The 15,454-nt window shown below is 45.6% G+C and overlaps 2 protein-coding genes across 2 annotated transcripts in view; one reads left to right on the top strand and one right to left on the bottom strand.

Annotated features, from left to right (window-relative positions):
- Positions 1 to 9,830: 9,830 nt before the first annotated feature.
- LOC101736160 (prominin-1) overlaps positions 9,831 to 15,454 on the top strand; it is a 28,288-nt gene continuing 22,664 nt past the window's right edge. The window contains exons 1-2 of the mRNA XM_062675229.1: positions 9,831 to 10,958; positions 11,084 to 11,139. Of these exons, the coding sequence (XP_062531213.1) occupies positions 9,995 to 10,958; positions 11,084 to 11,139 (1,020 nt within the window). The 5' untranslated portion in view covers positions 9,831 to 9,994. The remainder of the gene's footprint in view (positions 10,959 to 11,083; positions 11,140 to 15,454) is intronic.
- On the bottom strand, positions 11,334 to 15,199 carry LOC101736376 (protein takeout). The gene is made up of 5 exons (XM_004932616.4): positions 14,919 to 15,199; positions 14,574 to 14,796; positions 13,561 to 13,685; positions 12,624 to 12,776; positions 11,334 to 11,501 (listed from the first exon to the last, which is right to left on the bottom strand). Exons 1-5 carry the CDS (start codon positions 14,989 to 14,991, stop codon positions 11,350 to 11,352), a joined length of 726 nt encoding a protein of 241 aa, XP_004932673.1. The 5' UTR covers positions 14,992 to 15,199; the 3' UTR covers positions 11,334 to 11,349.

Genomic DNA, 15,454 nt, shown 5'->3' on the forward strand with positions numbered 1-15,454 from the left:
TTTACAACGGATGCCCCACCCTTCAAACCGAAACGCATTACTGCTTTACGGCAGAAATATAGTGGTGGTATCCACCCGCGCGGACTCACAAGGGCTCCTATAACCAGTAATTACGCAAATTATAATTTTGCGGGTTTCATTTTTATTACACAATGTTATTCCTTCACCGTGGAAGTCAATCGTGAACATTTGCTGAGTACGTATTTCATTAGAAAAATTGGTACCCGCCTGAGATTCGAACACCGGTGCATCGCTCAACACGAATGCATCGGACGTCTTATCCGTTAGGCCACGATGACTTGTGTTCATATCCAAATGCGCTCATATCCATTCCTATTAAATCCGACAAGTTCCAAAACGCACTGATGTGTAAAAAATTAAAACGATTGTGTAGACGCTACTCACTTTACACACTATGAATTTATTTTAAACTGTTCTATTCGTTCTTCATCATAGATAGAGCTTGTTCATAAATGAGTGGCATTTATTTCAAATAATAATCGAAATCCGGCATTGTTGTTTTTACCTCATTCAGAAGAGCACAAAACTAACCTATAATAAGCCCCGTGAACCCCAGCGATTGTGTCTTTAATAATAGAATAAAATTATTGTTATTATAGGTCACATACTAGTTTGCTAACTGGTATTTATAAAACAATAAACGATTTTGCGTCTCAGTTTGACTCAAAGATTAAAGTTTGTTTTTTCCTTAAACTACTTAGTTTTACTTTATATTGGGCATCGCTTTACAGATTATCCACGGATAGTCATTACTCCCCATAATCCGTACACTATGACCTTTGTAAGTTTTCAAATAATTACATTAAGAAGTACCCTTTCGAATTTTTGTTCTAGTGTATTTTTTTTTTTCTATTGATATTATTATAATGATTTTAAAATATATTTTTCCTACGTACTAAAATCCTGTCACTTTCGCACGTACAAAACCCGACAAAGTTAACACAAGCCGCGAGACATAGAGTAGTTCAGTTCATCATTGGTGTCATATTAATACCTCACATAAAACAGCCTAGTTTAAAAATTAGTCCCTATACGGGGCGCCCGTGTGGGGCCAGTCCCTGGCCGTGGAGTTGGCGAAGCTGCTGCAACGGCCGCAACGCACCATCGCGGTCAGGGTCATTCGTGGTTATCGCACCATTTCCTTCGAGGCGGCGTGTGTACTGGCTAGGACGCCGCCTTGGGTTCTGGAAGCGGATACGCTCGCTGCTGACTATCAGTGGCGGGCTGACCTTTATGCCCGGGGCGTGGCGCGTCCCAGCCCCAATGTGGGCAGAGCGCGCGGCGATGCGCCCGGTTCTTGTGAATTGGGTGAATCGTGACAGAGGACGCCTTAGTTTCCGGCTCACGCAAGTGCTCACTGGGCATGGTTGCTTCGGTGATTTCCTGCACCGGATCGGAGCCGAGCCGACGGCAGAGTGCCACCTTTGTGGTTGCGACTTGGACACGGCGGAGCACACGCTCGTCGCCTGCCCCACATGGGAGGGGTGGCGCCGTGCCCTCGTTGCAAAAATAGGAAACGACTTGTCGTTGCCGAGTGTTGTGGCATCGATGCTCGGTAACGACGAGTCGTGGAAGGCGATGCTCGACTTCTGCGAGTGCACCATCTCACAGAAGGAGACGGCGGGGCGCGTTAGAGACGCACAGACCCGCCGCCATCGAGCGGGGGCCAGGAAGGCGGATCTCGCCCAAGCCCTGGCCTTCTAAGTATTTCGGGTCCCCCTCACATGTCGGTCTGGGGACCAACGAGGGGGGCCTAAGAAGACCACGTGCAAGCTGCTCTGCACGCGTTTTACACAAGAGCATCCGGGTGATGGAAGGCCGGCTATCCTCGACTCACGCTGGTTCTGACCCAGTGGGGTATTCCGTAGGATAAGTTACTCTAACCGGCGCCATCTAGGCGGGCTTCGGATAGCCTGCCGACCGAGAGGGCTGGTCGTGGCGCCGACGACCGCCAGTCTGGCGACCCGAGGGGGAGGGTGATGGGAGAAATGTGCTCCGCACTAAACAGCCCGGGACACCAGTGCGCCAGGATACCAAAACTGCTTGTGCTGTGCGGTCTTGTCGAATCCTTTCGCGAGTGTGTTTGATCCAGAAGTGTTGTGTCGGTGTGGTGACGCTCCGAGCAAACGAAATTCGGGACCCGGGAACAGGTAAGTTGTTCGACACCATATTTCTTAACGTCTGTTAATGCGGGTGGGTGTCGTTCATACCTGTGTAAGCTGCGTACTCACTTTATTCTAATGAATAAAACTGAGTTACGTTAGCGCCACCGAGTCTGGCCATCCGTGTCCGCTCCCAGTCCTCCCCTACCCTTAGGGGTTAGGCGGGGCTGCTACTAAACCCGGTTAACTGACTCCTTGTAGCCGTGGCCCAGTTTATCGTGACCCCCGTAAGTAAATAGTAGTTAAGTTTTTATTCATTCTCATTTTGTATATATATTGTTAGATTCATAGATTCATAGTTAATTGGTAAATTTCCCTAGTTTAAGATAAAATTAGTTCAATAATTACTATAGTTCCGTAAGCCAATCAGAGGCGTTGTTCTTTTACACAGATTTTTCTTCACCCAACTACCCACATTTAGACTTGTTTTTTCATATTGATACAAATTCTATTAAATTTAATTTACTACATAGCATCAAGGAAATTTACCAACCCCACCCAACGGTAAGTGGGCCGTTCGTTGAATGCCGTTGCTTTCCTAAATTCATATTTTATTAACCATGTACAAACTGTTGTTTTATTATACAATTAACCAACGTTTGTACCTCCTTCGCTACACTTCTATTATATATCATTTGATTAGTTTATTTAATTTATACATTAACTTCTTTAGTAGATAGCATTAGTTATTAAGTTAGTTTGACAGATCCTGCGGGCGCGACAGTGGTACAGCTTATCTGCGACCAGGTTAGTAAACTGTGGTGTTGCTCGGCGGAGGTTTTCGTGGACCGTGTGTTCGGTAGTGGCTCTGCCTGCCAGTCGACTCTGGGGTTCATAGTGCGACGAAATTGTTTCGTCAACCTTGAGATCCTGGGTCCTCTGACTGGCCGAGCTGTGCTGGCGCGTGGTCTTCGGCCGCCGGCCGTCGAATGATACATTAGTTAAGATAGTTCATAGTTGAAATTAAGTACAGTTAATTACTAATTAGTTAAATTAAATTGTTTTCATTATTCATTATTACTATTCATCTTTTTATTTTCTTTATCTTAGTTATATAGTCCAGTATTAATTTGATTCAACTCAATTTGATCGATATCATAGTAGTTAGATCTTAGTGTATAATAGTTCAGTAAATTAAATAGTCAACAACATTAGTTGAGCCGCTGTCGCGTTGCGCGGAGTGTGACTCCCTTAGTTCTTTAGTTTCTAGTTTATTAAATTAATTTAGTATTCACTTATTATAAAATAAATTATTCAATAATAACATTAGTTACAGCTCCACCTAGTATTCGATTCACAAATTACCAACAATTCAGTTTATTAATTAACAAAGTATAGAGTTCATTGACAGGTTTACAATAAATTCAATAGATAGCGGTAGCATCGACCGGCCACTTGCTTAACTGTTGTTTAATAGTTTGATAAAAAAAAAAAAAGTAGTTTCAGTTACATTGTTATATTTCAAGTTGCTTTCCTTTATCGGTTTTAGTTTCTTTTTACTTCTCTGAATCCGTATTACTTCGGAAGACCGATGAACTCGGTAAGATAGGAGTCGGTAAAAACATGTCTGGGGGGACATCACCCCCCATGCTGACTGCACGCCCGGCCCGTCCAAAGGACGTTCTGTGGTCTCACGCATGTTTGCCCACCGCCCTTCGACCCCTAACCCCGGTCTTATGGACTCTGACCTGGCCAATCGGCCTGGACCTTCCAGAGAGGCCCAGGGGTCCCCGAAGACCGGTCCGGGGGAAAGTACCTTTCCTACTCCGGCCGCTCGTTCGGGGGCCACTCAGTCTCGAAAGAAGGCCAGGTCCGAGTCGGATCAGGGCTCATCCGGAGGTGACAAACGCGCCAGGATAGGACCGTCGTCTAGGTCTAGGGAGGATGACAACAGCGAGGAGTCCTCCTCTACTTCTCCTTCCTATACCACGACTCCCTCCTCTTCTTGTTCCTCCTCTCGCAGTGGTAGTCCTGAACCCACTCCCACTTCTAAACCCACTCCTATGCCAATGGCTCTTGTCAGTACGGCGGAAGTACGACGGTGCAAGAGAACCCCTCCTCGTTCCCCTTCTCCTCCTATATCTCCCATCCCTTCTGTTCGGCCTCGAGGTGCCCCTGCCCTAAGCAGCACGGCAGGCAACCTCGAATCCACGAGGTATATGGACTTAGAGGCCACGCAGTTGCGTACGCATACGCAGACTCCTTCAATCCCAGCTGCTCCAGCTACCGTCCCAAGAACTTCGTACGCGGCGAAAGCCGCAGTTCGTCCTCCAATCCGTTCCATTCCTCCAAGAGCCACAGTCCCAACTACATCAGCCACTCCTACCCCGGGCACTAGGGGCCGCGCCGCAGAGCTCAAACGCCACCCACCTATATTGGTGGAGGTGCTCCCTAATTGGCCTAGCCACATGGCCGCCATTGGGGAGCGACTAGGCCGAGCTCCTTCGGTGAGGCCCCATGGGTCCGGTTTTCGATTCCTGCCTACGTCCGTGGAGGAATACAGGGCGGTCCAGTCGTACCTGTCGGGGGCCTCCGCCGCGGACAGTACCATTAAGTGGTACTGTTACGCAATGTCGGAGGACATCCCCACTAAGGTAGCGATTCGGGGCCTCCCTGCCGACACGGACTCTGCAGCAGTCATCAACGCCCTCAAAGAACTGGGATTCCCGGCGCGCTATGCCCGGTGTATAGAGGCCAAGAGGGGTAGGCCGAGCTGCATTTTTCATGTAGCTCTAGACCACCTCTCGAAGGTCGACCTCGCCCGCTTGTATGCAGTCAGTGAACTGCTATACTTGCCGGGGGTGACGGTTGAAGGTTGGCGTCCCGGCAAGGGTCCTGCGCAGTGTCACCGCTGCCAGGCCTTTGGTCACGCCTCCTACAATTGTCATCGAGCGGTCCTCTGCGTGCGATGTGCAGGTGAGCACGTTGTGGCGGACTGCCCGAGGCCGAGGGAGGGCCCCTTCACCTGTGCAAACTGTGGTAAGGATCATGCCGCCGTCGACAGACGGTGTGTAACCTACCGCAGGAGGCTGAGGATGATGGGGGTAACCGCTCCCCCTCCATTACCACCGGTGCCGCGGCCAAGGGCGAACCCAGTTCCTATTCCCACCGCTGCCCCTTTACCGATCCCCCAAGGGAAGGGTAAGGGGAAGGGAAAATCTTCCCTTCCTCCTTCCCAACCCACACTCCTTCCTACGAATGTGGAGGCCCACGCCGCAGCGGCAACGCTGATGGCGGAGGCTAACCCACCACGTCCTTCCACATCTTCCGCTCCCGTCCCAAGAGCTCCAGCTGTTGCGTCCTCAAAACAAGTACGCTCTACCGGAGGGAAAGCCGCAAGAAACGCAAAAAAAAAATAAAAACAAAAAAATAAAAAAAAGGCAGAAGAAACTTGCGGCAAAGGCCCAAGAACAAGCATTGCAAAATCAGGCCACAGGCAGTATTTCAACTGCCCAACCCAAGCCACAAAAAGAGGCGCCTCAACAAATGGAGGTGGAGTATGTGGAGCCGGAAGAGGCAGTAGCCTCCACCTCCTCTACATCCAGGCCAATAAAAATAACGTCGATCGAGAAGCCCCAAGACCCAACAACCTCGGGCCCAAATTTGCAAGCCCTCCCACCCCGCCCGCAGCGTGAGCGGCGCAGCGGTCGGCAGGCCTCCCAGCCTGCCGGCTTTGCTGCTCAGGAGCCAGCCCTTTCGGGGCGCTCCTGTCGGGGTTCTACCAGATGATTGCGCAGCTCAATGGCTAGCCAGGAGTTGCGCATCATCTACTGGAACCCCGACCGGATTAAATCCCGTAAGAACGACCTCTTGATTCTCACCCGGGAGTACAACCCTGAGGTTGTGCTCCTGGGCGAGACCAAGCTACGTCCTCAGGATGCGTTCAGGATTCCCAACTACTTCATGTACCGACGTGACGAGCTTACCCCTGCCGGGCGGCCGTTCAGGGGCACTGCGGCCCTCGTCAGGCGGGACGTGGTGCATGATCAGTTGGATTTGCTGTCCTTCACATCGACAAGGTCAGTCGGTGTGAGGGTACACACCTCGGGGGGAGATATGCGGATTTATGCCGCGTATAGACCCCCGGGGCCTGAGTTCCACCCTGAGGATATAAGACGGGCCCTGAATTACGACAGCCGCCCAGCTCTGCTGGTCGGGGACCTCAACGCGAAACACGTCGCGTGGGGCTCCCGACTTAACACAGCAGTGGGCAGGCGGCTGTTAGAAGATGCCGATAGGGGCGACTACTCCGTGGTCGGCCCCGACGAACCCACGCACGTCCCGTCCGCCGCGCGATATCAGCCCGATGTACTGGACGTGTGTGTTCATAAGGGGCTACGGTGCCCCGTAACGATCGAGGCACTGTACGACCTGGGTACCCCCCATCTCCCTATCCTGGTGACACTGGGTATGGGGCTCACCCGGGTTGCGACCTCGCCCCTACGACCGAAGGTCGACTGGGAGCTCTTTAAGAGACGACTGGTCGACCTTCCCGTAATTCAGGACCCCAACACCCCTGATGGGGTCGACGACGCGGCGGTCCGCCTTGTCGACTCCATCAGGGGAGCGATCGACCAGGCGACGACTCTTGTGCCCAGCGGCGGGCCCAGAGGTATACTCCCGGCCCATCTGAAAGCGATCATTCGCCGGAAGAGGGGTCTGAGGAGGCTCTGGGCGACAACTCGTTGTCCCAGGATCAAGCGCGAGCTTAATGAGTTGGAAGCGGAGTTGGCGGCGAAGATTAGCTCCTTCCGGGGCTATGCGTGGGAGGAAAGGATTGAGGAGGCCCGTGAGGACCCCTTTTCCGTGTCCCTCCACCGACTTTGCCGCCAGCTCTCAAATCGGCCTGCCCCCACTTGTCCACTTGTGGACGAGAGGGGCAACCGATGCTTCTCGGCTCAGGCCCGCGCCGATGTCCTGGCCGCAATGCTGGAGCGGCAGTTCGCTCCAAATGACTCTGTATCCTCAGAGGCCGCATTCCACCAATCGGTGGAAGAGAGCGTAGCGAACCTACTCTCCTCCCCGGTGCCACCGTTGGGAGATGATGATTTCATCACTCCCAGCGAATTGCGCCTCTCCATCAAGCGGATGAAGAGGCGCAAGGCGCCGGGTGAGGACGGTATTCCCTCCCTCGCATTCTTCCACTTCCCTGAAACGGTCGTGTCATACATGACACGGCTGTTCAATTCCATTCTGTCCACAGGACACTTCCCGGGAATTTGGAAATTGGGCAAGGTCATTGCCTTGCCCAAGCCCGGCAAGGATAGGAGAAATCCCTCCAGTTACCGTCCGATCACCTTGCTGTCGCATGTGGGCAAGTTGTTCGAGCGGCTGCTGCTGAGAAGGGTGTCGCCGCACATCCTTCTCAGACCCGAGCAATTCGGGTTTCGCAGCGGTCACTCGACAACGCTGCAATTGGTCCGAGTTATGCATCACTTGGCGGATCGGTCCAACGCGCGCCAGGACACGGCCGCAGTCTTTCTCGATATCGAGAAGGCCTTCGACCGTGTCTGGCATGCGGGACTGGTTCACAAGTTGTTGCGGAACACGGACCTCCAGCACGCCTACGTGCGACTACTGGGGTCGTACCTGGAGGGAAGATCCTTCCTTGTCGCGGTCGAGGGCGCCAAGTCGTCGGTGCGCCCAGTCACGGCCGGAGTTCCTCAGGGGAGTGTCCTGGCACCACTCCTCTACGCTCTCTATACCAACGACATTCCCACGCTTGAGGGCAACCTCCAAGCGTGGGAAGCCGACGTGAAGTTGGCGCTGTTTGCCGACGACAGCGCCTACTTCGCGTCATCCAACTTCCCCTCTGCAGCCATTTCGAGGATGCAGAGGCTATTGGACTTACTGCCCCAGTGGCTGGACCGATGGAGGGTCGCGGTCAACGTGGGGAAGACTGCGGCTATACTCTTCGGTCCGGTCCGCACAACAGTCGTCCCGGGACAGCTCAGTCTCCGTGGCGCTAATGTCGAGTTTAGATCCAGCGTCCGGTACTTGGGGGTCGATATCGACCGGAGTTTGAGGATGACCGCCCACGCCAAATCGGCGTTGGCGGCCGCTCGCTATGCGAGATTCCTCCTCCGGCCGGTGTTAGCCTCCGGGTTGCCGGTCAGGACTAAGCTCGGCATTTATAAGACGTATGTCCGTTCCCGTATCACGTACGCAGCTGCGGCCTGGTATCACCTCATCCCGCAGGTCATGCGGGTGAAGTTACAGGCCCAGCAGAATCTGGCTCTTCGCACGATAGTCGGAGCAGGGCGTTACGTCAGTAATGCCGTAATCGCCCGGGATCTGGATGTGGAGTCGCTCGAGGAGTTCATCCGGAGGCTAGCTCGTAATCTTTACGAGCGGGCTGACGGTGGACCCCACGAGCATCTCCACAATTTAGCTCCCTTGCACGCCAGACCACCTGATGGTCGGGCGCTACCAAGGGAGCTACTAGAACCCCCTTCTATGGTAAGATAGTCGGCTTAACCGGAGTGATATGGGAGTGCTCATAATGAGTGCCCCCATGGGACTGAGCTGTCCACACTCGTCAGTTCCCCCCACATTGTTGGGGTGCCCCCTTATGGGGACCCATTTCCCACCCCCGTTGGGTGGACCACTCCCCCTTATGGGGAGTGACTATACGTCGGTCCCTCCCCGCGACGGCCTTCCCCTTTTGGGGAGTTCTTAGCGGGTGAGCGCCAAACTAGTGCCGCGGCCCCCCCTCTGAATTGTAGAGGTGGGGCCGCGGCATGGGGCCGGTGGCGGGCCCCTCGTCTGCTGTCTGTTGCCCTGGTTTCTTGTATATAGATGTATATAGTAGTATAGTTAGTTGTAGTTAGTTTAGTTAGAATTAGTTACATTGTAAGGGAAAAAAAAAAAAAAAAAAAAAAAAAAAAAAAAAAAAAAAAAAAAAAAAAAAAAAAAAAAAAAAAAAAAAAAAAAAAAAAAAAAAAAAAAAAAAAAAAACCGAAGCCAAGGACAGCAGCCGGCGCCGGGGTGCCACCTCCGCGGGCATCAATCCGTCGCTTACATCAAGCTCATCGTATTATGTATATGTATATATTTTGTCGATGTGGAGTGCGCCGAACGCGCATACGAACCCTCTTCCCATTCCCCCCTGCATCAACTCACCCCTGCCCTATGTGGTAGGGAGCTTCTGCCCGGGCAGTGGGGTTCGCCCCGAGGCCCGTTCCGTACCCCCGTAAGGGGGTACGACGACCCTTCTTCTCTCTCGCACTAAACACTTCACTTTCCTCCCTTTGCCTTTTCATGAGTTCTGTCTCATGTGAGGTTTGGGCGTTGTTGTTGAGCGACAGGAGGTTTTAGTCGGTTCGACTCCGACATGCCCCACCCTCCATCCCCAGTGGAGGGTGGGAGTCCGGCGATTTCCTACTGACCAAAAAAAAAAGTTTAAAAATTAGTAATAATTCAAGTTAATTTCTTGTATCTCAGGACCGTTGCTTATAACCGTTTTCTGTAAATGTGTCTCTCTCTAAACCATAATTTTACTTTCAAAACATCTATCAAAAAATTCTTACACTTAAATAATATCTACATTATTTTTTGGTAGTATTTTTAATATTATTAACAACACTAGAAATAATATTAATGTAAATAGTTTCTGAGTGTGGTGTACTCTGTACATAATCCAGTAAAGGCACAGTGGAGCCGTCGTGATACGATTGTGCAACGTAGCCGGGCAGACTACTAAGTGCTACAAATCCTCTGACCAATGTCCCGCACCCCGCTCAGTCGGAAACAGCTACCAACGACTTAATACACTCGTGCCGTGAAAATATAAACACAAAGCTAATTCCGTTATGGCCGTGATTCTATTACTCGGAATATTACTTATAAATCGAGTCAGCACGCGAACGGCGATAACCGAGTTACCACCAGAGATTGGCGGAATCGCATTAACAGATGCTCCCGTCGCGATTTTTACCTTACAAATCCGACGCGCGGATGCGGACGCCGCTGCCTCCGCCGGAAACAATCTCAATGCCGACGAGGGCGCAGCATCGAACAACCAGGATGTACATGAAAATTTCCAAGCAATTCGCTCACTTAGAAATGAAATGGAAAAAAAGAATCAAATCGGAAACGAAGAAAACGTTGACTTGCCTTCATCTACAGATAGAAAAGTCATATATAATGGTGGGATTTTTCCTCTAAATGAAAAAGATAAAACGAATACTGGCCAAGTGATGCCTTTAGTTTGGAATGGCTGTGTAGAAACACGGCACAAAGAAAATTATGGAAACACAGTGAAATACGAAGAAAATACACATGTTGATGATAATATACACATTCAGGGTAACAAAGATATCGGAAACCTGTGGAATAAGCGGAATGTGGGCTTAAACGACACGACAACCTTTAAATCTTGGTTGCAAAAATACAATAACTTAAAGAACAGTAAAAGTGAAGAAAGACGTCAACAAAAATTGGATTTTCCGTTTCCGAAAAAAAATACAGAGACTACCTTGCAAACGGTGACAGAAACTGCGTCAAGTACGGTACACGTCATACCCATAACAAGAAACGTTTTCAAAGAGCAAGTGCCGAGCACCACGGCCAATATTAATGTGACAGAAAACAATATTATAGCTGGTTACACAGAAGATTGGTTTGAGTCAAAGGACAGAACGAAAATAAGATTTAGTGAACTCCCCCAAAGGGAAACATATTTGATACCCACGTTGAAGCTCGAGGAGGGATTTTACCCTTTCAGTTTTATGTCACGGTTCTTTTACCTGATTTATCCGTTTGATTTTCCAATAGGTGAGTAATGATACTAATTTCGATACAAATATGGTTCACATCGCGTTCCAATTCACTGCGCTTAGTCAAATACAAAAGTAATACAGCGATTCATATATCCTATCATTAGTATTTTTTTGTTTAAGGTCTAATCAAAGACATAGTTTGGGGAGAGTTCACGTTTCCACATTCATTTTTGCAGGTACGTAAAAAAGTATAAAAATTGATATAAAAAAAAAACATAGAAAATAAAATGGATTATAAATAAATCAACGGATTACTATTCTCAGAACAAGATTTTTCTGTCTCATGTCATCATTGTGTCCATTTATGGAGGATTAAATGTTGTATTAATTAATTTACGAAAAGACACGAAAGACAATGAAAATAAATACATCTTTTAAATAGTCATTTAATCAACAAATAGTTCTTTCTTAGGGATCGAAGTAAAGAATTTTTTCACAACTTCAAATACTAAACGGACCAGCTCATCGACAACTGGCTTTCCGAATTCTTCAGTTAATTGCCTCCAATTTTCATTGATGAACGACAAAACGGCTTTGCCTATAAAAGAAAATACAACATTGCAATTAAAAATACATTCACAATGCTATGAAAATTAAGCGGTAGGCAGCGGCTTGGCTCTGCTCTTGGCATTGCTGAAGTCCATGGGCGACGGTAACCACTCACCATCAGGTGGGCCGTATGCTCGTCTGCCTACAAAGGCAATAAAAAAATAAAAAATTAGAAAAAAAAAAAATCGTAATCTAAATTCAAGAATTCGAAATGTCAGAAAGAATACAATGACATTAAAAAACATGAGATTAATTCGTAAAAGTAGTCTATGTCTAGTCTATGGCTCGCAAAATCCAAAGAAAATTGCGTTTAGAGCCTTGCAAATTCACGACTTGTTAGGTATCAGACGATAACCGATGACCATCGGTTATTGAAATAAATTTTAACGAAGAACGACTTCTTTAAAAAATTCTGGGCTAGTTCATGCCCTTAACGTAAATTAATTTCGTAACTCGTAATCAGAGTTACTGTTATTGGTCGGCTGTACGAATCAAGTTTGAAATAAAGCTTCCTTTCTTTGTTATTGCCTATCACTTCTTTATAAGTAGATATCTCAACTTCCGGTAAAAAGATATTGGGATTTCTTTATTAACGTTCCGAAGACAGTTTTGGTACTTAGCTGCGTAAGAAATAGCAAATGTTATGTAGTATACAGTAAGAATAGAATTTTATAAACAGTACAAGTAAAACTTTAAAGTATCGGATTTTGTTTCGGTAAGTATTAGGTATTATTTATAGGAGCCTCCACACCTTTTTGAGTTACTTTGCAAAAAATAAAATATGACTTTGACATAAGATTGTTAACAGCAAGAGATAATTCAGTTAAGCGGCTATGGCGATAGTACAGACATAGGGAGTTAAAGTTATGTCGTTAAAATAAATAAGTTGTTAAGGATGTGCCCTTTTATTCCTTGAGAAGTATTCCGATCTTAGAGTTCTCGTGACATTTAATTTGAGAATATTTTTAAGGAAAATCAGCCACAAAAATGTTGGTAATACACACTTGTATTTCGATAGGACAAAGTTGATCACCTACCATCAATTAGGCTGTTCACTTGATTGTTCTTCAACAGAAAATTGAATAATAAAAGAAATATTAATGTTACTAACTAATTTCGGGATTCCCTTTGAACAGATTCGTCAAGAAAAATGTAACTCTTCCTTCGTTTTTATAATCCAACGAGTAGCTTTTAACTTCCTGATAAACCTCGCCATCTCGTTCCACGTCTTCAAATTTAACCTTTAACATTAGTGCTACGTCCGCTGAAAAGAAAAAAAGCAATTGTCAGAATCTAGACAAAACAGATAGTTCAATAAATGAAATTTATAAATCGAGACGAAGCTTTTAACAAATAAATTATTAGAGTAAAAGTCATCAGCGCTCTTATTATTTTGTTAACCTTATTCAACTACTAATATCATTTAGATTTGAAGGTTTGACAGTCATGTACAAAAATTAAGTTGATATTGTTACATAATCATCACATAGATCAATTAAATTCAAACAAATAATATTGTAATTAGATTTTCTAATTACGATTTTTATGTTTCGCTTACATTTTGTTTATTAAGGTAGACAAAAACTAGATAAGAATAAAAAGGTGCTACTATTTAGGATAGTAAGTATGGATGATAAGAAAGAAGCTAGAGCTGAGGCCTGTGTAGTGCCTAAAGTATAACAGCCACATTTCTTCCTCTAGTCGTCGTAAAGTTGTATAGCGATGTGCTCTGAGTATTCTACTATCACTGCAATCGCAAATTCTCTTTTACTGAAGGTAGGATTTCATAATACCAGTTTGTAGCCTAATTCTGTCGGAAAACATTCATTAGATGAGGCAGTGCAATATAATACAGAATTATACCCGTTTAGCGCCAAAATAAACTGTTCGCATATAACCTTATAAATAGCCGGTTAAACTATCAGATGAGTACGTAAGACAGGCAGGTTTAAAACGACTACGCTAATGCTACATCAATATGTTCACAAAAACTCGAAAATCATATCCAAACTTTTTTTGTAAATCTCATTTAAAAGACAAAAACTTACTTATTTTAATTTTCGCGTCTCCGTCTCCATTTATTGATACAATTAAAATTTGTCCCTTAGCTTTATATTTTCCTTTGATCGTCAAATTACAGTGGAATTTCATTTCAGCTTCTTCATCGTTGTAACTAGAAATGTTTACACGTGTGATTCGGCAATGAATACATAATTAGAATTACATAGTTAATCTTTATTGCATAGATGGGTGGACGAGCTCACAGCCCACCTCGTTTTAAGCGATTACCGGAGCCCATAGACATATATGGCGTAAATGACGCCACCCACCTCGAAACATGAGTTCTGTTCTCTGTTTTTTACAATAAAACGGCTACCTTTCAAAGCGAATCGCATTACTGTTTCACGGCAAAAATGGGCAGGATGGTGATACCTACCCGTGCGAACCCACAAGAAGCCATATCACTATTAATTACGCAAATTATAATTTTTGCAGGTTTGTTTTTTATTACATAATTTTTATCCTTTACCGTGAAAATCAATCGTGAACACTTGTCAAGTACGTATTTCATTAGAAAATTTTGCACCTGCCTGCGGGATTCGAACACCGTTGCATCGCTCGATACGACTGCACCGGGTGTCTTATCCTGTAGGATCCTGTCCCTATGACGACTTCAACTTAATATTTTAATTTAAAAACCCTTTACTGTCACCATTCTAAAAAGTACAAGAAAAATCAAAACCACTTAACACCAGGTTGGCTGTGAGCTCGCCCATCTAAGCAATAAATTAAAAAAAATATTTTCATACTTTAATTTTATCTAAATATTTTTTGTTCGGTTATTATAGATTGTGTATAATATAATGTGATTTTTAGTAGATCTTCGAAACTAAGTAAAATATATATTTAACTTTTCAACGGTACCAATACAAGTCAGTCGATTAACGTACAATAAGATTTTACTAAAATATTGACAAGTCAAACTATAGTTTCAATGTGAAAACATTTTGATACTGCGAAAACGAAAAGGCAGTTATTTAGATTCCAATTAATCGCTTACCTGACAGAATCCACGATACAATTTCTAAAGCCCGTCACAGTTCCATTCAAGAGTTCCACTTTAAAACCCCCCGGAAGCTCCACGACCACTTTATCCTGTTTCAGTGGATCTATCGGTTCTATATTTAGGGACGGAATACCCTTCGAGAAAATCGGTATCGTCTCCTGTACAGTACTCTTCAAACATTCCGACTTTTGCCCGGGGCATATTTTAATGAAATCCGCTAGAAAAATAACCCCAAGTTTGTTATTAAAAATCGACGAATGAACATCTTTTAACATTGAACTAAAAAAATTTTAAATCGTAAATCGAAATATGTACGTATTTTACATAAATAGTACTTACGGGCTACTCTAGCGTAGCATTGATAGCTACTTAAAGCGATAAATATCGCAATTGTAAAAAAATAATTAAACATGATTTTCTTATTATAAATTAAAATAAAATCCGTTTATCACCGACGCGAACCTTGTGCAAACTGACGCTGTATTAAAAACGATTCAGATAAAATGTGATGTCAAATAATTAATTTGCATATTATTGTTCATACAAAATAAGGTATCGCGAAAAGGAAATAAGTCAGTTCAACTGTACGGTTGACTTGTAGGAAGGAACCGAACAATAATAAATCTTTTCGGAGTTCCGTGGATAATATTTTTTCGTAATAAATATATTGTACTAGTAACTAACTCATAGCCTTAATAATAAACGTAAGGCAGCTATTTTTATGAAAAAATCATGATATCTCAAAAATATTTAACCTCATTTCTCGTAGGGCGATTATCAATTTCTAAGTTCCAGTTAACATGCTTTTTTTTTATTGCCCTTGTAGGCAAACGAGCATACGGCCCACCTGATGGTGAGTGGTTACCGTCGCCCAT

The sequence above is a fragment of the Bombyx mori genome, chromosome 23 (assembly GCF_030269925.1).
Source record: "Bombyx mori chromosome 23, ASM3026992v2".
In the NCBI taxonomy this organism is placed as follows: Eukaryota; Metazoa; Arthropoda; class Insecta; order Lepidoptera; family Bombycidae; genus Bombyx; species Bombyx mori.